This window comes from Hyposmocoma kahamanoa, unplaced genomic scaffold (assembly GCF_003589595.1).
Source record: "Hyposmocoma kahamanoa isolate Upper Pololo Valley unplaced genomic scaffold, ASM358959v1 62, whole genome shotgun sequence".
Lineage (NCBI taxonomy): Eukaryota > Metazoa > Arthropoda > Insecta > Lepidoptera > Cosmopterigidae > Hyposmocoma > Hyposmocoma kahamanoa.
In genome coordinates this window covers 11,893,649-11,915,560 of record NW_020653850.1, presented here as the reverse complement: position 1 = coordinate 11,915,560, position 21,912 = coordinate 11,893,649, and the positions used below count along the sequence as shown (strand labels likewise).

General features: G+C 36.1%; 2 protein-coding genes across 3 annotated transcripts in view; one reads left to right on the top strand and one right to left on the bottom strand.

The window, feature by feature from the left end:
• The window catches only part of LOC113229458, a 21,254-nt gene extending 9,575 nt beyond the window's left edge, over positions 1–11,679 (top strand). Inside the window, exons 3-8 of one of the 2 annotated variants that reach the window (XM_026463053.1) lie at positions 2,420–2,568; positions 4,314–4,558; positions 4,894–5,106; positions 7,388–7,475; positions 8,480–8,714; positions 11,032–11,679. In XM_026463053.1, the coding sequence (XP_026318838.1) occupies positions 2,420–2,568; positions 4,314–4,558; positions 4,894–5,106; positions 7,388–7,475; positions 8,480–8,714; positions 11,032–11,375 (1,274 nt within the window). In that variant the 3' untranslated portion in view covers positions 11,376–11,679. The remainder of the gene's footprint in view (positions 1–2,419; positions 2,569–4,313; positions 4,559–4,893; positions 5,107–7,387; positions 7,476–8,479; positions 8,715–11,031) is intronic. The other variant, XM_026463054.1, reaches the window with a different exon arrangement.
• Positions 11,680–11,827: 148 nt separating this feature from the next.
• On the bottom strand, positions 11,828–20,616 carry LOC113229459 (palmitoleoyl-protein carboxylesterase NOTUM). Its single transcript, XM_026463055.1, has 4 exons — positions 20,345–20,616; positions 13,352–13,452; positions 12,435–13,267; positions 11,828–12,336 (listed from the first exon to the last, which is right to left on the bottom strand). Exons 1-4 carry the CDS (start codon positions 20,453–20,455, stop codon positions 12,032–12,034), a joined length of 1,350 nt encoding a protein of 449 aa, XP_026318840.1. The 5' UTR covers positions 20,456–20,616; the 3' UTR covers positions 11,828–12,031.
• Positions 20,617–21,912: the final 1,296 nt, after the last annotated feature.

Here is a 21,912-nt window from a genome sequence, read left to right as displayed (position 1 = left end):
TAAATGTACTGTAATCCCACAGTCATGACACCAGCCTCCTTAAACTTTTCTCGGAGATAAGCCCGAGAACGTAAACAGTACACAGCACGAATCACTCGTTTTCGCAACACTAATATGGTTTGTATATCTATCGTTTTCCCCTTTTTATTTTATTGTATGAAAATTATTTACTTTATTTTTTGCAAATTATAAATATAATAAATACTAGTAATACATAACGTATACGAGTAGCAGTAAGTAGGTTGGTGCTGATTTTGTAACAACTTTTTTAAATATCGTGTTCTTAGGTTTTCGTCATTAGTACACATTGGGACTGAAATTATTTCTTCGGTGTAAATCGCGTAATTTTTTTTTTTCAAACAAACCAAAGTTTCTGGCCCTTTACTTCCCATGGTCACGGCAGACTGAGATGGTGAAGTTATATGCCTTACAGCAAACCACTCCATTCTGAAGTACAGTTACACAATTATTTTCAATCCCTTATTACCAAAGCACATTCCAATTTATGTTATATATACGATTTGCAAACACTTTATTTTAACAATATCATTTTTTCACTAAATTTAATTAATTAATTAAAGGGAAATGAAAAATAATAATACATTTTAATGAGCAGTCTCGTGTCTGCGTGGGATTTTTAATCAAAGAAAACATTTTCTTTCTTTACAGGTCTGTAAAGAACCCGAAACGTTGGTTTGTTTAAAAAACAAATAACATTTAGATCTGAAAATATATTGTAAATCCCAACGTTATCAAATTTTATTAATTCTGCAAAGTCATAGTTCAAAGAAACAAAAGTCAAATGTACATAAACTACAATTATAAATTCACATGATATACTTCAAATTATTAACGATATTAAAGTGATCAAGTTACTTCATAAAACAACTGTCGGACCTTTGTCTGAACTACAGTAAGGTCTTGACACTCGCGTTGTGAAACGTGTCTATAGATACTTAAATAATCATCCTACTATAAATAGATAAATCCGTCTTCGTTATGTCCAAGCAAGCAGTACGACAAAAACAAGAATGCGATTCTCTTGAGAATCTTCTCTCAAGAAAACACAAGTGCTCTCTTTTCTGTTATCGTTACTATTAAATAAATAATGTAAATAGAATTATACAACATCACAAGCGTTGCTCTCATCCCAAAGTAAGTAGCTAAAGCACTCGTGTTATGGAAATCGGAAACAACGACTGTACCACAAACACCCGAGACAATATGGAAAAGCTAATTTTCTGCACTGACCCGGACGGGGATCGAACCCGGGACCTCAGACATGGCGACACCATGAAAACCGGTGTGCAAGCCACTAAACTGCGGAGGCCGTCGAATTACCTCAGATTTTCTTTAAATAATTTTTAAAAGCGTAATAAATAGCATTTGAAAAAAATTTGCCGTGCTAGCCTAATGGTTTGGCCTACCACTCGCACCTTTGAGTTGTTCCGAATTTATGTGCGAAATTTACTATTCGTTTTTCGGCGAAGAAAAACATCATGATGACCTACACATCGAAGAAAGTCGAAGAAGAACCCTCGGAAAACGTGTGAAGTCCCCGACCTGCATTGGGCCTGCGTGGCGGACTATGGCCTAAAGCCTTGCATGAGAGGAGACCCGTGCCCAGCAGTGGGACGTATAAATCAGTTGATGATGATGAACATTTTGCAGGGACAATCAAGATGCAGACGGACCAACTTTACTTGCCGTTTTTTACAATGAAAGGAATTTGTGTCAGAAATTCATGCCCATCTCTATCTTACCTACATTAAAGTCTCAGTCAGCGAAATTGAACCCACCGAAATGCTTTTTCTTTGACTTTTTTATACGATGTGGCACCCGCTTTTTCTTTGATTTAGTGAAAGTGCTATATATTACATACACGCACATAATATTTGTAATACTTGGCCTCGCACATTGTTGTTTATTTTCAACTTGTAAAACTTTTTGCATTTATGATGTATTTCAGTAATCTACTTAATAATTTACATAATTGTAACCCAGTTTTATTTGTGTTATTGACATTTTTTGTGAAATAGCTCCACTAGTCATAATATGATTGTTAATACAAAGTTCGAACATACAGTTCGAAGGCTTGAACCCATAACCACGCTGTACAGCAGGCAGACAGTGCCCCTCATCTTTGTCTTTTAAAGCTCTGAGTGGCACTGCAACTGTTATGGACAGGCGTGTAGGTTACCATCAGGCCCACGACTTTTCCGTCCCGTCACTTGGTACCAAAAAAAAACCTACAGGCGCAGACGCAGCTTCGAGTCCTGTCAGGTCCAAGGAATATTTCTTTGTGTTCGATCTTTGTATTAACAAAGTGGAGTAATTTCACAAAAAACAATATTAATATCCTCATCAATAATCAATATTACCAGTTTTAATTGTAGTGTGTTATATTTATGTTTAATAGCTGAACAGCAAGTGTTCGAGAAGTCTCTATGTGGCCGAGTGTGGTTAACAGTAAATTCTAAAACAATTATGCGACCAAAGGATACGACCCTAATTGACGCCTTGGAATTGAATTGGGATTTCAGCAGCTGCTCTAATATACCGGAGAAGGTAAGCGTTTATTTAGAATGTATACGAAAGAGTCCAATTATATTAATATGTACAAGAAATAAATATCAAAGTCTGGGAATGCTGACCTAAGTAGAAGTATTCAATCAGAAAAATTTTTACAAAGTAAAATTTTATGAATTAAAATAGACGCTCATGCTATCAACAATACACTTCTGCCTCTTGCTAGAAACATTTTGATTCCTTGCAGCTGAATAGTGACGCTAATTTTCAACTGCTTCGCTGAAACTAAACAGTTTTCTTTGTCTTCATCTACATCGTTAGTGAAGTTGAAAAAAAATTTAAAAGTCGAAGCACAAGAGTTCTTGTTAATAATGACCAGAACGTGGGTACATACGTCAAAATTTTACTTCTCCCTTTTGAAACAACCTATATTGGCACAAAAAATAATGTTATCTTATTACGTTAATATTATACTTTGTACTTATTTACATAGACTTTATAGATGCATAATCACATAATGTGTAGATAAAAACATATTATGTGAGTCACATGAGCAACAAAGATGAATTTTAATTTGAGAGAACATATTTACTCTCGCTCTCTCTTTCTAATCAAATTCTCAATATTTATGTAAGTACGCACTTTTTTAATGTCAATACATATTGGCATTAAACATCCAAGGGTATCTTTCGTGACAAATGTTACAAGTCAATATTTGAATCGCAAAGCAAAAGTGACGAACTTCACACAGAGAACAAGAACAAATATTTTGCAAGATTTCTTGAGTGTATATCTTGTGAGCTATTGACAAACCCACTCGAAATGAACTCGCATTCGTTACGTAAATCACGTGACGTCCGGTAGCACCGACGTGACACCGCTCCATTGAAGAGCACGTCACTTATCATCAAAACGCTCTTTGTACCGCACTTACCTTTCAATACATTACGAAATCTAATAATAGTTGAAGCCATTCTGCGCATTCAGTTCACTGTGCGTGAGAATTGCCGTGGAAAAGGTAGTAAATTTTAATTATATGGTAATACTCTAAGTATTGATTACCAACCAATTTTGGAAACCAAGTTATTGATTATATTATTGTTATAATTATGTAGGTATACGTAAAATTAGCATGCAGCTGACGGGAAGTAGGTGAATTTGTACCGGACTTGTCAGAACCTAATGTTAAGGTTACGTGTAAACAGTTTTCGAAATAATTAATATGTATTTATTTGCACAAATCATTTACATGGAAAACAAGTTTGTTTATCACCATGTAATATGCTGTTTTCATTGAGTGACTTTTTAAGTAGTAGTTATACTACAGTATATATTATGGTATTTGAGCTTCATCGATTGTTGGGAGTACGCGAGAAATGAAACATGATTTAAATGTTAGGTATAGTTAGATGGGATGAAGCGAAAGAAAATCGCTTCATAATTTTTCTTCCTCCAGCCTATCCCCATTTTCAATTGACGTCGGTTTTCTAAGCTTACATCGTCAGTGGTATCCTTCGTCATCGTTGGGTCTACGGCGTTAATTTTAGCATCTTTTGTTATTGATCAATATCTACATCAACCGGGGTTTGCTTTGGCTTCTTGGACATACGTTTATTAGCTCAATCTTCTGGTCTTCACATTAAAATTACGCACTCTTGTCTTTGCTAAATTATCTTGTATAGATTTCACTTCGATGAAATGGTTAGGTTGCTCTAGGTCCTAAGGCAAAATATCATTTCAGCAACTGATACCTTTGGGCATATCATGTTGATTTTTGTTCACAGATAGGTCTATTCGATGATCGCCCAGCGTCATGGCATAACGCCTTAATTGCCCTCGTTATCGAAAAGGAGAGTGGCTACTACATCACTAATACATCCCTCGGAGAAGGTTCGCTTCCCGCTGGCTGGAACATAGGACCGGGCCTTAAAGGTCCACATTGTCTATGGCCGTGGATTGGAGCTGGAGATGATCAGATAGAAGCTTATAATTGTTTAAAGATACAGCCCACTTGGATGGAGGATAACGCGTAAGTGATTGGAAATGAACTTTTGAATTTCTTATCTTTTCTGCGCATGTGCATGTGAAAAATTGTGCACCCTGCGTTCGCACGTACTACTCTATGCCTCTGCTAGCTCGCATTGCCACTGTTGTGAAAAAGACTTCCCGTCATAAATCATTCTAATTTTTTCTTGCTTTGCGTATTTTAAATGCGTCTTATATAATATAATTCCTATCTATCCAACTATATAAAAAATTTTTAATTATTTCGATTATTTTAAGATTATGTAGCTCAAACAAGTAAAGACTCTCGTATACCACCAACAACTTCTAAAACCATCCAATACTACTCTATTATTTCAGTGATACTATCAACGCTCTCCGCATCGGTGACTTGGTGATCCCAGGTACTCATAACGCAGGCGCTTGGCGATTCAACACAGAACTCAGTAAAGTCACAAGAGACAGCTTCGTGCTTTGTCAGGACCGCTCCGTCTGGGCCCAGCTTGTTCATGGTATCAGATACTTCGACTTCAGAGTTGCTTATTATGAGTTTTATCAAAACAAGGAAGATAGGTGAGTTAATATAAATAAATAATTGTTGTCAAAAATCAAATTTTTTTCGCTTGGTAATTTTCGTTTATTAGTTGCCAATTGTCGTCAATCTCTTTCTTCGTTTATTCGCTAAATGCTATCCACATTCAACAAATAATATTTGATTGATTACGTCATTAATGCAAGAATCAGGTTAAACTTAACCGACGTCTGTAGATCGGAAAAATGTTATAAGAGTAAATCCAAAGACACGAAAATAACGAGCAAACCTTTTTTTACAATCTCACCGGGGCTTAACAAAACCAAACGACTCGGAATACAATACAAACTAAACGTTAAGATTATTCAACCAGAGTATCAATTGAAAGTGAAAGGAAACAAGGAAATATTTGCTGGTTCCGCTGATATAAAGACGACATTTTATCAAACATAACGTTTCTTCTTCAGGTAAATATAAATATGATTTCTAGATTGACCGGACCTAATCCACGGAATTTAATCACTACGGACCATTTTCGATCGTGAAAGCACCGCGCGTTGTTTGTTGGAGTTCTTTATTAAGTCCAATGATTCTGCAAATCTGGAGCAGTTGTGCCATAAAATCGCTTAGCTTCTGTGACACTTCGAGAATGTAGTGTAGGACATTCAATATAAAATTATGCACGTACTAGTACTTACAATCTAGTAGTTAAGCTTATACAATCCGAGTTTTTGTAGAATGCCAAAAAATTATGAGTTCCGTAGGTATTTGTATTTATTTGGTAGGATAAATTTCTCTGTAGGTTAATGTATATTTTAGGAGAAATCAATGTTCTTTAACCTGTACCTCAATAAAATTAAATTCTATAATAAATAAACACATATAGCCAAGAGTAAATTTGGTTTTCCACTTTGAACTTTGGACAGTCTTATCGTATATGATGTAGTGTTGTTTCAATTTCCAGTGAACAGACAAACGTGACGTTATTCGTACTTAAAGTTGTAATATAAACAAACAACGTGGAACATCTTTAGTTGTAATTCAGAATTGTAATAACTTAATAATAAAGATCGGCGTTACGTGCGATAAAGTTACGTGGAAGTGGTGATCGGTGGTCCGCAGTCGCGCACGGTTTCCTTGATCGGGTTACATAAAAGCAAATAATGGCTATAACAAAACCACAATGAATGAACTCGTTAGTCATGCAAAGTTAAATTTGTATGCTCTAGAACTTACCATGTTACGAACATTATACCAATTGAAATCAAAAATTCTATAAGGCGTCAGAACTTTGTTTAATTTACCCATTTCATTACCGAAGTTCGAATTATATATTTCCCCGTTTTAGGAACTAATTCACCTTCTGAGATATGAAAAGTGCTTATCTGTTCATATACTATACTAACAATCTCGGAGGCCCAGCGGTTTGCACTGTGGGCGCAAGACGAGGAGGCCTCAGGTTCTATTCGCGGTAGGACTAAGCTTCTGCGTCCTTGCATGACAATAATCCGTGGTAGTGACCCGTTTAGGTGTTCCAGTCTCGATCGAAGTTTGAAAAATATTGTGAATGATAAATCTGTACAAATGTTTATTTGTAAACAGCAACCCCAAGAGTTTCTTGCTCATTGTTCTCAGGGGAATCTGCCTTACGAATGAGCAGTAGAGCTTAATCAATGTGACGATTTCAAGTGTAATTTGCTTAGACTATTTAAGTAGGTAAAGTAAAAAACCCGTGGTAGCCTATTGGTTTGACCTATCGTTTCTCAAGCAGATGAAGTGGGTTCGAATTCGGGTTCGCACCTCTGAGTGTCTCGAAATTTATTTTAAAACCCTAGACCCTCGCCTGAGCCACCCGTGCCCAGTATGACGTATAAATGGGTTGATGATGATGATGAGTATGAATTTAAATTATTATTATTCATTATATTGAAACTTTTTCGGCTCGCTGCAGGTTTTAGGTACTTTTAACTGGCTAGGGAGTGATTCGGCGTACATGGATTATGCCGCGTGTTTTCGGATTGTCACAGTTTTATTATTCATTAAGAAAATTAGAAAAATTAAAAAAAATAATTGACTACATTAGAAAACAGTCTTAGTCCCTTTGGATAATTAAACTTTGGCTGTTTTCACTGTTTAAATTTCATATACCTATTTTATAATATCGTCAACCAACAATTTGTCGTGCGTGCATATTTATTTTAATCGTAAGTGTTTATGTTATAATGGAAAACAGAACTACTGTTTCGAAATAAAGACACGTAACAAAAATTCCTTAAGATTAATGTTAATAATTAATATCACTTAAATATTCTTTGTTTTCAGGTATTGGCTGAACCACAACTTAATTCGAGTCCGTCCATTAGTACCACTCCTGAAAGAAATTCGAACTTTTTTGGATCACACATTAGAGGTAAATTTCCGATTAATCCATACAAATTCAGTTCAACGTCGTTACTAATAAGACAGTACGATGTACTAAAAAATCCGATACGGAGTAAAGAGTACTGAAAAATCCGATCTCAAAAGTAATTCATCCCGTAATTTACTACGCTTAGAGATGGAATATTTTCTTCAAATTGAAATGGAACCGCTTCTGAGGTACCCTCATTCCAACAAAAAAGAATCATCAAAATCGGTTCACAAATGCCGCATAACATACATATACAAAAAACATACAGCCGAATTTAGAACCTCCCGTTTTTGAAGTTACCTTTAGGTAAATATTTAAATGTCACTTGAGGCCAAGAGACGATAGAATCGAGGATGGAACAAGCCTACCTAGAAGGCGCTTACATAAAATTTAACCTAATCTCATAGACAACAACGCACTTTCGAAAACAACAGTGATAAACAAATGAGTTCAAGTTTGCATGCTTAGGAATTGCGATTCAGATATTGTATTATTATTTTTGTACTTTCATGAGAGTCAATCAATCTCACTAATTTGCATGTATGCAAAATTACATAACTGTTGTAAGTAGACTTGGTTTGGTTTTAACGGCTTCTTTGCCGTAAAAATGAAAATCCTATGATGATATTAAATAAAATAAATATTGCAATTAATAAAACAACATCACTTGTCAGTAACTAATAGCTGTAACGGTACCTGGTAATGTGAGGAAACTTTCCTAAGTTTCTCACAGGAGCCGTGGACAGCTAAAAACTCGTTTAAACTCAATACAAACATCTCGCATAGAGATGTCGCTCTCACGCAGGTCGCGTCCCACTGTGCGTCCTGCGTCCCATAAGACCTACTGACTCGGTTTGTACCTCAATTCAGGCAATAAATGCTGATTTGAGTCCAGTCTAATCGAAATTAATTTTGTCGTTTGTTTGTTTCTGTTGTTCGATCTTTGTATTAATAATAAACAATTATGTATTTTTTCATTTCCTTTTATTTTTGTTCATTGACAGGTGGTGTTTCTAGATGCTCATCACTTCCCAATGGGCTTCTACAACCAAGATGGATCTCCCATTAAGAGTGTTCATCGAGGTCTCATTGAGCTGGTTCAAAGAGAATTAGGACCACACTTAGCCCAAGCTAGTGAATTCCTGACAGGCCCTGGATCCAAAGGGCCAAGATTGCAGTCTTTCATAGAAGCTGATACTCGATTGTTATTCAGCTATGTGGACAATGCTATCGTTGCAGGTGATCTAGTTTACATGTTAATTGACATTATACATTAATGAAACGTCATTTAATCTTCAATTATTCATGTCTTTAAATTTCAACTCGTTTGTAATCAATTTTATTTGCAAACATCCCTTATGAAGTTTTGCCTTGAAACTTATCACCTATTTACTCATAAAGTGCACCGACCTAAGTACCCTAGATATTTAGGGTTTGTATTTTGTATATACGTACGAATACAGAAAGCAAAAAACATAGCGTAAAAAGTTTTCCCTAGACAAGGAAATCTAATCATGAACAATGTAAACTAGGTACGTTTGTATATGACATAAGTACTATTACGTAAATATTAGGTAGAGTACATACACATCGCACACATACACCCGTTACTATTATATGAAGTGAAGATAATGAATACTGCCACGTATCTTACTGGAAGGCACTGCCATAATGAGATACATATATTACCAACTTTTCTAAACAGTTAACATTTTCTCTAAGACAAGTTACATGAATAAGCAAGACGTTAAGTTAAAATTTGTTCAGCCGCAAATTAAACTTGGTGACACTTCTTGTATTCCAAACCCAGTCCTTGCTTTCATGATTATTCGGCAGCGTAATTATAAATCGCAGCTGAAAACGAACGGCAATCAGCATAATTGCGTCTTCCTTCGAGTAATTATTTTCGACAGGAAACAATTTACAATTCAGATCACGATGAACCACACGTTTAAAACCACTCTCAACATTTTTTTTTCTAATACCGCTACTTCAATAACATTAGCCAATAATTCTAGTAGTAATGAGTAATACTATCAACATTACTTGACTTACTCTTAATGGGTTCAATAATATTCTTTTTTAATTCAGCCAAACATTTGTGCCCCTACTATGAGTTACGCAGTTGTCTCTTGCGAGTAGCGACCGCGAAAAATATTTAACAAATTTGTCAAATGTTTTACGCCTTTGCATTTCGCTAACTTTTGAGTTTACATTAGCACCTAAATTATTTTGTAAAAATGTCAATTACCATGGTTTTGTATAACAATAAAACTTAAAGTAAATAAGATATAAAAAACCGCTTATGGGGTGTTGTGCATCTCATTTCGCTGACCCCAAAAGGTGTGTGTGTGCTGAGATATGTTAATAGCTTAATTCCGCTAAAAATATCCATTACATTAGTTATGATAAGTAGGGCAGAAATGTACAGCACCTCTAGCGGCACAAGAGGAATCTTGTGACCGCTAGAAGTGCTGTGCAGTTCCTATCACTTAGTATCTATTATTTTATTTTTATTAAACATCATGATATGTTTTTACTATCATGATATCTATCTATTTTCTATGAAATTACTCCACTACTCTGTTAATTATCTTTAATTTTCATGTATAATCTTTATATCAATGATATCGATTAGTACAAACTTAGTACCTTTCTATACAAATATTTTACACGGTCGCTATAAAGTCATAATGCGATAGAAGCAAGGCTGTCATTCACTCAAGTTCTGCAAATTGATCGACAAATTAAGCAACAAATTGCTGATAATATCAAACAATGAATTTATCATAATATTAATATGTCCTTGTCATTAATTAGTGTTATTAATCACATGATGAATAGATAACTGTAAATAATATTGAGATTAAGTAATAATTACTTCTACCATTGAACAGGTAACGGGACAAATCTAATTATAAATTTTTTTACGAAAAAAAACATTGATTGTAGATATCTTTCTAGGACAGAATTTGGCTAAACAAATAATGTGAACAGTGTTTGCACTCGCTTCAAGAGACCTCCAAAATAAGTGGTGGGGCGAATAGATAACGTCTCCACGATCGATCGGATCCTTTACTCCTCATTCAGATAAATCTTAGATAGATAGATATTTACTTAGATAGATCGCGAATGTATAAATGTGATGTATAGAGCGAGATCACAGCGTGATAATTACTTATTCAATGACAACTTACAATCTTGATGTCAGTAGATTTGACTTTTACTTATAAATAAAGTTCTTTTTATATGCATCTTAAAGTAGTCGTGACACATTAAAAAAACAACTTTCTACAAGATGTTACAACACTGTCACCATATTTACTTTTAATTGTCGTGTTTAATATGCAATCTGTGTTCATTGAATGCAGCGTTACGCTCTTCACTTCGTTACGCTTCCGCGATTTCATCACATAAAGCAAAGCGTAGACATATGTAAATAAAGAACTTTGCAATTGCTATAATGAACCAACCTACATAAGAATCAGTGTATGAATGTCATGTGAAGGTTGCATCTTATTATGGGTTAAACAAACAACTTCCGTTATATTTTCAGAGAACAACTGGTTGTGGCCAATTCTGCCCCACCTATGGGCGAATACAAATAACCCAACGGAGCTATTACAGTTCTTAGACCAAGCCATTACGGTGTCACCGCAGCCGTATGCGCGGTCGCCTTTGAACTCAGCGATGGCTCAGACTACACCAACAGTCCTGGATATTTTGTTTCTCCGAGGATCTCTTAGAGAAAACGCAGACGCCGTCAACCGTAATGTTACAACTAGGCTAACCACGCGGTGGCGACATCACGCAAGTATCGTGTCCACTGATTTCTTCCTTGGTAACGACGTTATTGACGTTTCAATAATAATCAATAAGGAACGTGGTTCACGTTTATGACACATCAAACATAGACGGAGTGGCGGGCTCGTGGTAACGCCGTTCAAAACTCAGACAATTGCCATCAAACGCTCCCCGTGGCTTCCGCGCGCGCGAAACCGCTCCGTGCTGCCGTTGTCCTGATTCACCTATTTGCCCCTGATCGGATATATCCGCTGTACAAACAACACTGCCACACAATATATTATTACAGCGGACCATAGTGAGATATTTTTAAGTATTTTATTCGTAGATTAAGCGAAAACTAGTCCATCGTTTCTAAAAGAAACGGAAATTTTGTACATAAAATACAAACTTGTGCCAAAGTATTTTTGAATTTTATTTACTTTTAATCGTAATTTCATCAATATTTAAATTTGATATAATATGTTACATAAGACACAATTTGTTGCTTTAATTGTAAGTATTTAAGTTTATATTGGTTTTATTCTAAAACAATGAAAGGAACACAAATAAGATATGTGTATGTACAAATTACAAGAAATTTACTTACGTCATATAAATAGATACATTAGCATCCGTAAACAATAAATAATATCTAAACATTAAATTGTATTTGTGCAACAATTAACGAGGTAGATTTACCGTGCCCTGAGCACGAACAGTCTCTTCGCATAGCAACACAGCAAGATTGCTAAAATTTTAAAGGCCAGGAATCACGTGTGGGGAGCTAACAATGGCAGTAGCTCAGCGCGACTCATCCGCGAGAGGGCGCGCGCATCAATACCCATCGCAGCCGCTGCACTATTCACATCCAAACCGAAACTTTGAAGTAAAGCAGCCAATGCAACTTCTTCCCCTGTCCTTGGATCTCTCAATCTAGGACATGACCCGTTGCATTGCGGCCACGAACATCTCTCCACTAATCGACGAGGTGCACATCCTACTTGGTGCCTGAGGCGTTTTCCTCCAGCTCCAAGGTGCTGCTCCCAACACGCGATGGCACGTGGTAGTGAGACACCTGAAAAAAGAAATTGGTATGTTTATTATGCATGTCAGTAAAATTAATAATACTTGTAAGTGTCATAAAAACTTAAGAAAAACAGGAGTTTTACATACCTGATACATTAATTGCTAACCATTCCGGTCGTGCTAGAGCTCCGTGGGCCAAACAGGCTGGAGCAAAGGTCGCACGTACAGTCTTCAGACTTTCCCTCAACGCCGCACCAGTCTTGTGCACCGCATCCCACTGTGCTCTTGTTCTCGGTGCTCGCACGCCCTCTGCAGCTAATTGCGCTGAGTCGAATAAATATTGAAACACAAAAAGTGGAGTCCTTATATGTGGATAAAGATGATATCCGAAGTAACACAACCAAGGCCTGTCGCTATGTTCTCTCGCACAAGACGTTGGGGGAGATCCACGCCAGAGGGAATGTCCTAATCTGGCCACAGTATCAGCTGATCGTTTAATTCTACCTGGTCGGTCAAGAAACCATCCTGAATCCGCAATCGCTGCGACTTTGATTCCATTGGTTCGCAGCAGTCGCCTGGCGTAATCTGCATGCTGCATGACTCCCGCTCCGCCGGCACTCGATCCGACGAGCAGAAGTCGTCCAGAGAGGCCAAAACGTAGGAGTTCGGAGAGCACAGTTCTCGCGATAAGACGTCCGGCGAAAGAAAATGTGTAATTCTGCCTAGTTCGAGTACCTGTCCACATGTCACTAGTGCAGTAGGGGAGTAGAACATGGTTTGATGCGTGCCAAAGAGGATTAATTTCTGGATCCGAGGATAGTAGGGCAGGAGCACGGCGCTTTCTGGGCCACCGCGAGGAGGACATGAGAGCGGGTCGCCGTCTCCAACGCGCTTCGCAAGACGTTGTATCCCAACAGTAGCCACCACCTTCGAGGTATACCACCCAGTGATCAATATTGGTACCTCGACGAATGTAGTACCTGAAGACCAATATAATTGTACAATAAAAATACCTTTACGAAATAATATTACATTTATAAGATGTTGAAGAATGTATTACGTACCCGGCTTGTGTTCCATCGTTGCAGGTGAGGGAAGAATTGGAGAGCCACACGAGCCGCAGACTGTCGGGTGGTAAGCTCTCACTGGCTGTCGTCAACACGGCCTGTGATGAAGAACAATCAAAGTATAAGATTTTATTTTATATTTTCTAAATCTTTATTACATGGAACAAATTCAAAAGAAATATAAATTATATAAAAAGCGAGCAAAAGTGAACTAACTTGTCTTTAAAAGAGATCTCTTCTATACTCTGAGATGAAATTCAAGTCCCAAAATGTAAACTAACAACTGTCATTGTCAAAGTGAGATCTCATAGATTATAAACCTTTTTTATCCGATTCGATTATTAACAGATTCTACTCTTCATACTACAAGTAAAAATTGTAATGGAAAGAGTACCCTTTTGGGTTAAATAATATACAGAACTTTTTAGAATCACTTTGTGTCATTAAATATTTTCAATTGAGAAACGATGATTTGAGAAAATGAGAAGGGCCACGGCATGTAGAAAATTATCCCAGGCTTGACTCAAAAAACTAACTCTTATATGTAAAAGTTTTTTTTAGATTAAACACACACTCTATATAGTTTTGTTTTCGATCGTCTAATAGTTTTTTTAAATATTGTTCAAAAACTATTATAAGGAAGTATAAAACTTGCATCAACACGTCGCATATACCTACACCAAATAGCACATTCGATAACGACAAGCGCCAAAAACCGGATGAACAAAATCGCACCGTCGCAGCTCGTTCTGGTGGGAATGCAAACCGATGACCTGACCGATTATCCATCCCTATTGATCAAAAACTGATTTTTTATGTTTATTATTAATTGTAATTTAACAATATTTAGTAAGTATTTTTATTGTATTATTTTTGATAAAACGTATTATTTTTAATAAAATATCAAAGTAATGGAATCGAAGCAATTAATTATTGTTGGTGACTGTTCTGCTTAGAAGTATTTGTGAATGTATATCTAATAAAAAAAACCGAATCAACAAAAAGGGCAGAGTTGTGTTTCTCAGAAACATTGCCAATAGAATAAAAATTATTTCCAGTGGAATCAGTTTCTTGAGCTTACCTCATAAAAAGCTCCATGTGTTGCCTTAACAAATAGATGGAAAAAAAAGAAAGAAAAAGTTATCTAACTTCTGATATTTTTGCGGACAAATCCCTCACATAACTAACAAAAAGTAAAAAATGTGTAAAAAAAAGTTGATAACAGTAAACAACATATAAATGAATAAAAATTTTTTACAAAATATGGTACATATAGTAAGACATTGTTGCAAACATTAGGAGCTAAATAATTTTAAAACGATTCCTATGAGAGTTATGAATTGTACAAATTGCCGTGTCATAAATAAGACATAAACTGTGTGATTTAACATTCATAGGAATGTTAGACAGGGCTGTGTAGCGTCTCCGTAACTTTTCAACCTGTTCAATGGTCAGATTAACAATACCAAGAAAAAACGTTCATATGTAAAGATATGCAAGTGCAAACGACGAGAGATTTATTAGGAACGTAGCAAATGAAGGTTCAAGATCTCTACCTACGCCATTGAGAGACAAGCATGATTATGTATGTATAAAAAGGCAAAATTTATTTTTTACTACCTAATTGACTTATCCTCTCAAGCAGAAAGTCGTAACTTCAAATCCGGGTCTGCACTGGAATTTTTCGGAATTTGTGTGCGAAATTTAATTTGAAATTTACAATGACTTTTTCGGCGAACGAAAACAACGTAAAGAAACCTGCACCCATCGGCAAACCACACTACATACCCATATGGATATGAGGACGCTACGTAGCCTTGAAAGGCCTCTAAAGTTGCAGACCTAGCGAAAGTGTCACGCAGCCTTCTGAAAACATAAACATAACGAGATAGACTATTCCGTACCGTTTGAATAAATCGTTATGGATATGTCATCTGCAAATAATAAATGCATATTGCTCACCAGCTGGATTAGCAACATGCTTAAACAAAGAACAACAGCAAACGAGACCCCATGGGCCGTAGCAGCGAGGTACATAAGTAGTACCCTTCAAGGAGGGGTACTATGGCCTGTATGTACTTATTTGGAACAATTTTTTAGTCCGTAAATGCTCTCATCACCAAACTAAACAAAGAGCATTTCTATACAGTAGGCTACGTTGATGACATAGCTGTACTGGTAACAGGCAATTATGCCAATACACTCTGCGACATTGCACAAGCTGCACTCCGGATTGTGGAAAGATGGTGCAGAGCATATGAATTATCGGTAAACCCAACAAACACAGAAATAGTAATGTTTACAAACAAAAGGTTACTACTACTACTACCCAAAGTCTTCAGTAAAGAACTATAGTTATCAACTGAAGTTACCTCAAGTACCTGGGACTAATACTGGCCAATAAGTTGAACTGGAACAAGCGTCTGGACAACAAAGTAAAACTTTACAAAACTGTCAATGAGGAACCGCTACTGGAGGCGGCTGTGGCCAGGTCCCTAAAAAAATACATTTTTGACAAAAAACACAAGATACAATTGTTTGCAGATCGCAACAAGGGACTGAACCCCAGAGAGGTTCGCGTTTTCACTGATGGATCAAAAACAAATTCAAGAACAGGTTTTCTCATATTATATTCTCATAAGACCTCAATATCTGGATATTAACACCACTTGGTGACATCAACACAGTATTCCACTCTGAATGTATGGGTATCAAGTTGGCAACAGTAGAAATCATAGCGAGAAGAGTAAATAATGACTCCATCCGAATACTCTCCGACAGCTTGTCAGGACTTCAAGCATAGAGCAGCTAGGACCTTAACACGGGACTTATTTATAAATGCCATCAAGCACTCATGGAGGTGTGTATACACGAAAACTCTACAGTGGATTAAGGTCGGAGACGGACGTTGTAGGACAAGAACCCATAGTGTCCCTTCTCTACTAATGGTCAAGAACCACTATATACAAAGGTATAAAATCGCCTCAAAATAACAGAAGACATAAAGTAACACACGGACCACCCTTACAGTTTGTAGACAAGCTAGGGAGACACTCCCAATGCTCAACGCCAGTCTATTTCGAAAATTAATCAGTCTTAAAAGGCAAGAACTTCACACCCTAACTGCCGCCCTAACGGGTCGTGGTCCATACACTAAATATCTTTTCAATTTAGGTATCACAGACGACTCTCTATGCAGAGCGTGCATGAAGAGGGAGGAAACGGCTGCGCAAATGCTACTACAGAGCTCCGGCGTGGCCAGTTACAGGGCAAAGAAAGTACTTTGGAGTGCCGAGGTCGCTCCCTGAAGTTTCAGCAAACCGAAGAGATCGCTGGGATACCTGGAGAAGCTTGGGTGGCACAAATAGGACCCTGCACCCATCACACACAAAATAGGCGCCTGGATGTCGAGTTGCGAACACCAGCGCGTTATGCAAGTACGAAGAAGTAATACATGTATAATAATACAATGCATTCGTGTCGTTATTCGTCGCTATTGATTACATGCTATAGCTACTTCGAGAATCTCAAAAAGAAAACGAAGGGCGTAAAGCCAGTTTTATCAAAAATTAGCCACTGATTGGTTTAAATACCCAAGCATATCATAATATGCTTTAGCATATGTTCAAGCTCTTACGATCTGCTTAGTCAAAGAATAAAATTGCTTTTGTTAAAAAATTAAAATTTTACGAAAACATATTTGTAAAAATAAATAAAATATGAACCAAAACGTTTACAAATATTGTTTTTTTTTTCAGTGGTTTTGTGAACTTTATATTTTGATTTTCACCTTTTCCTCCCCGAAGTGTCGATATATTCACAAAATGAACTATCTCCCAATTTTAATCAAGTCAATATATTAAATACTGGTGAGTATCGTAATCCAACAACCTGCGCCGTGGCTGAAAGTTTCTCCTACGGGAACCGATTTCAACGCAGTTTATTTATTAATTTACATGTACCTATGTAATATGTATGTTTCGTAAAAAGCTTTCCAACAATCTTACTCCATAATTGGGGCTATTGGCTCAAAAATGTTATAACCCTAAGATTTAAAATTAGACAAATTAATTTTATATGTAGTAGTCATATACGACCAATATAATGATAAATTATTTTTTTACATGAAAATAGCATTCAAATATACTCGTAAAATATTTATATGTATATACTATCATTTAAAGTAATATAGTATTAAAAAAATTACATGGGTTACACCACTTTTGCGCTGATTAAACTTTGCGGCATTTTTACGTTTCGTTTCACGTAAATCAGTAGGTTCACAATTGCCCTATTGTGATAATATCTAAATCCCCAAAAGAATTTGTTTGTATAATATGTAGTATTTGTATTATATGTTATAACTCTATCAACGGACTTGTAAACAGTTTTAACCATGGATGAGAATGCAGCTACTGCTGTGTTTATTTCAGAATAGAAACCATTTCAAATAAAAGTTTTCATATTTTTTATCTGTTTAACTGGAGGTAGAAAACTATATCCTGTCACCTTCTTCTTATGTAAAAAGAGAGAGTTATCGTAAAAATAAAACTAATGAAAGACTGAATGAACTGAGAAAGATGTTTTTTAACAAAAACAAGTACATTACTTCTTACCCATTTGCATTAAACGAGCGCTGTCGCCACGATGTTGTTTACTTATTCTTACTATTCAACAACTATCGTAATAAGATTACATATTTATTTGTCAAAAGTAAATTATAATGAATTCTGAAACGTATCAGATTTTAATAAAATAGACACTCTATGCAAGTAGACTTCAATAAATAAAGTTTTTTTTATTATAACATTGCTGAACATCACGAATATACATATAAACAGGGTTCGAAATAAGTATCATATTTATAGTCAAAATTATTTGTCATGATAATTATCTGATATATGTCCGATAATTATCCATGCTGTTTCATAGTTTTGTCTCTTTTATTTTTTACTAAAAATGTCAGAGTGCGAAAACTACGAAAACACGAAGAAAAATCTTTGCAGAAACAATTTAGTTTGTGACTTTTTATGAGATTCGCATTTGACACATTATATACGTCTCTGATACAAACACATACACAGTTAATTTTATAAATATCAAGATATATTTATAGTCGTGATAATTATCATTTCGAACCTCGAGTTTTCTCACAGAGGATTGGTAGAAAATTTTTAACCACTTCCGTATTCATAGTGTATACTGAAAAGTTAGAAACCCCCGACACATTATCATACTGCGTATTTCACCTTTCCAAGAAAAAAAAAGGTTGATTCATGAAAACACTGTTTCCTATCAATCGACACTACATCTAGACATCAAATTCTCATTTAGGTACTTTTTATTCGCTAGCTTTGTTCTCAAAGAGAGTCGTAACGCATATAATTATTTCAACATTAGACTACATCAAAGGTTCCCCCGTTTGCACATACTACGTCTGTCGGCGAGCGAAAATGCGAATGGCTACTACTACTCCACTATTTGTATTCATAGGTACAGTAAGCAACAAAAGTGACTGAACGGTTCGAGATTTTCATATTAATTAGGAAAAGTAAACACCAACTGTGTATAAATACCAGTAAAATGTACTAATGTTTTGTTGTAATAAAAAAACTTACTGATGCAACCACGAAAATCTATAAATCATCATCGATTTCAGATCCTGACTTCACCTACACACGAAAATTAACTAGTACTCTTTGATCAAATCAGGTAGTTAATTGGAACTGAATATAAATGGTTCACTATTGTTTTGATGACCCGTGGTATTGACACCTTTGATATTACTTTACGCAGTAGGTAAATAGAATAGAGACGACCTATGTTTCGATAACAATAAAATGTAGATGAACTATTTCATTATTTTGAGAACTCTACAACGCTTACAGAACTGGTACAGCTCTATACATAGCACTTCTCCGTTTACGTTTAGTTATTTAGACTAAGCGACGACTTGAAGTTGTCAAAACAACGAAATACTATAAGCTTCGTAATCCTCTTCTCCTTCCCTCCCTTTGGCAGGTGGGCCTTTTACTTCCTGCTCCTTCAACACGGTCGAATAGATTGTTCAAGGTGTACAATTGATGTGTATTCCTTCCCAATACTTCTTTTTCAACATAAACGACATAAAACTAAGCAACTTTTCATTCGCGATTTACTTGTACAAATAAATGTTACTTGCTTGACCTATAAATATTTAAGCTACCTGACTGACTTACCGCACAATTTCATTTCATTAAGACGCAGCAAAACAATACAAACAATTAACATTGTTGTTGATATTTACACCAATACGTTTATGCAATTATTCCACGCGAATAAATTGATTCAGACGAAAATAAATCGTAATTATATTAAGTTTAATTCATGAAACAGTTAAGTATTGCTTTGTTAAAGTTATTAACAATCCGCGGTAATACAATGAGATTAAAGCTGCGAGGCAAACTCAAAAGTTATAACGGGTTACGGTTCACAGCGCGCCTAATTTGGGTTTATAGCAAATGAAAATTTTACCATTGAAACCAGTCTTTGCGTACAGTGCTTTATTTTGATTACAAGTATTATGTTACATATATTAATCGCAAATGATAAATTAATCGTTTTTTTATGTCTCTAATGGATATGCTTGTAGAAGAAACTGTAACAATTTAAGGAAAATAACGTAGATATGTAGAAGCTCAGTTTACAAAACTATAGGTTGTTTTCAAAACCTATTGTTTTTTTTAATCTGAGTGTAGATGTAATAAGATTTACAAACAATATTCATCAAGGCGAAAGTTGCTAAAGTCAACAGCAAATCTTGAATTTTATGCCTTCAAAAGTTATGTGCCTAAGTACTAAACCTGTTCAAACCCTTTACAAGAGTTATGAAGCCCGGATGAGTGAAAACAAAACAAAACACAGCACTTGTACCAAAACAAACTGCACCCGGGGCGTCGCGACACTGATAAAAACATAACGTAGCGTAGTCGTGTAACAATGTAAACATACACAAAGTGTCCAAGTGATGAGGTTCAGAAAGCTACTTCGATGACGGCGACACGGCATCACTGCAGACAAACGCCGCTGCGAGAGGCGCAGGCGGGCACGGCCGAGCGCCATCCAACACACCCCATACTGACCGGCGCGCGCGCACCACTGCCAACTGCCGCCCCGAAAACGCGCACGGTAGCGCTCCCGCTGTTTACAAATAAAGCCTCTATTTAGAGCGAGGGCGAAGGGCCGAACGACTCGCCGCGCGGCGTCGAACCGAATAAAGGTGAGGCGGCTCTTTTGTGCGCAGGGGCAGCGGGACCAGCTCCGGCGGCGAGATCAAACGCGCCGCAGATCAAAGGAGCCGCCGCACGATCGGCATCCGTCATTATTATTATGCAAGCATTACGAGGCGCGCGTGACTCGGGCGAGAGGGCCACGCGAGCTGCGCGAGTACCGTCTTCCCCACCCACCACCACCCTAGCCCTCACATCCTCAACATCGCCCATCAAACAGGACATCAACATTAAAAACTTGAAACTTATATTGTTGGTTATGTTTTAAACTTCTTTAATGTAATTTAATAATTCTACTTTCATACCTCGCCAAAACTAAAACTCTATCAATAGGTAGCACAGACGTTGATGTCTAATATATGTAACAATTTAATCCTATAAGTTGTTGTGTGAGTTTTCGTATCTACAGAACTTCAGTTCTCAACGGAAGAAATATGTATAGTTAGGTACAAGTTTGTAATGTAACAAATGTAAATTATGTACATACTCGTAAATTGTTCTACCTGTAATTTAACTACAGACCCTTGAGTAAGGTATAAACACGCTTGTTTTTCCACGCATTATTTAATTTTATAACTTGTTTGCCGAGCGCTGCTAAAAGCATCTATAACGCTTATTTACACTATACAATTATTTAATCACATTTAATTTTTGAAAAAAAACACTTTTCGGGTAAAAATTACTGTTAAAAAAACAACTATTCATCGCCAGCGAATATTTATTTAGTACTTAAACCTACATCACTTCTTTAAAAACAGCATACAACTTAGTCAACTAGTTAATTAATTACTGATGTTGTTAGTATGTTTTTATCTAAAAAGGATTGCATTAATAGGTCTACATAAATATGGGTATAATTAATCTTAACTACTATATGTAATTCTTTGGTTTCATATAGCTGTATTGTCTCAGGTTATTAAACAATATTTAAACTACTTATAAAGGACCGTTTGAAAAATATTTTCTTTACCACTGCAATTTTCAATTGTTAGAGACAACAGTAAGACTAAATTATTTGGATTCATGACATGTACATGTAACCATTTTGAAAGTACTTAGCTTAACAATTTGACAATCATTGTTGTATAACACTATTATTAAATCAGGCGACTAATTATAGTTACGTCAAATGGTGCACAACATACTACATTCAAGTGTTTTCACTTTGCTCAATATTATTGTCAATAGTACTTACACCTTTTGAGAAGCGGCTGTCCCATTAACAGTGTTTCCACGAAAACAGCTTCTGCGTTAGTAATATCTCCTAGAATGCGATGCAATAAAATTATA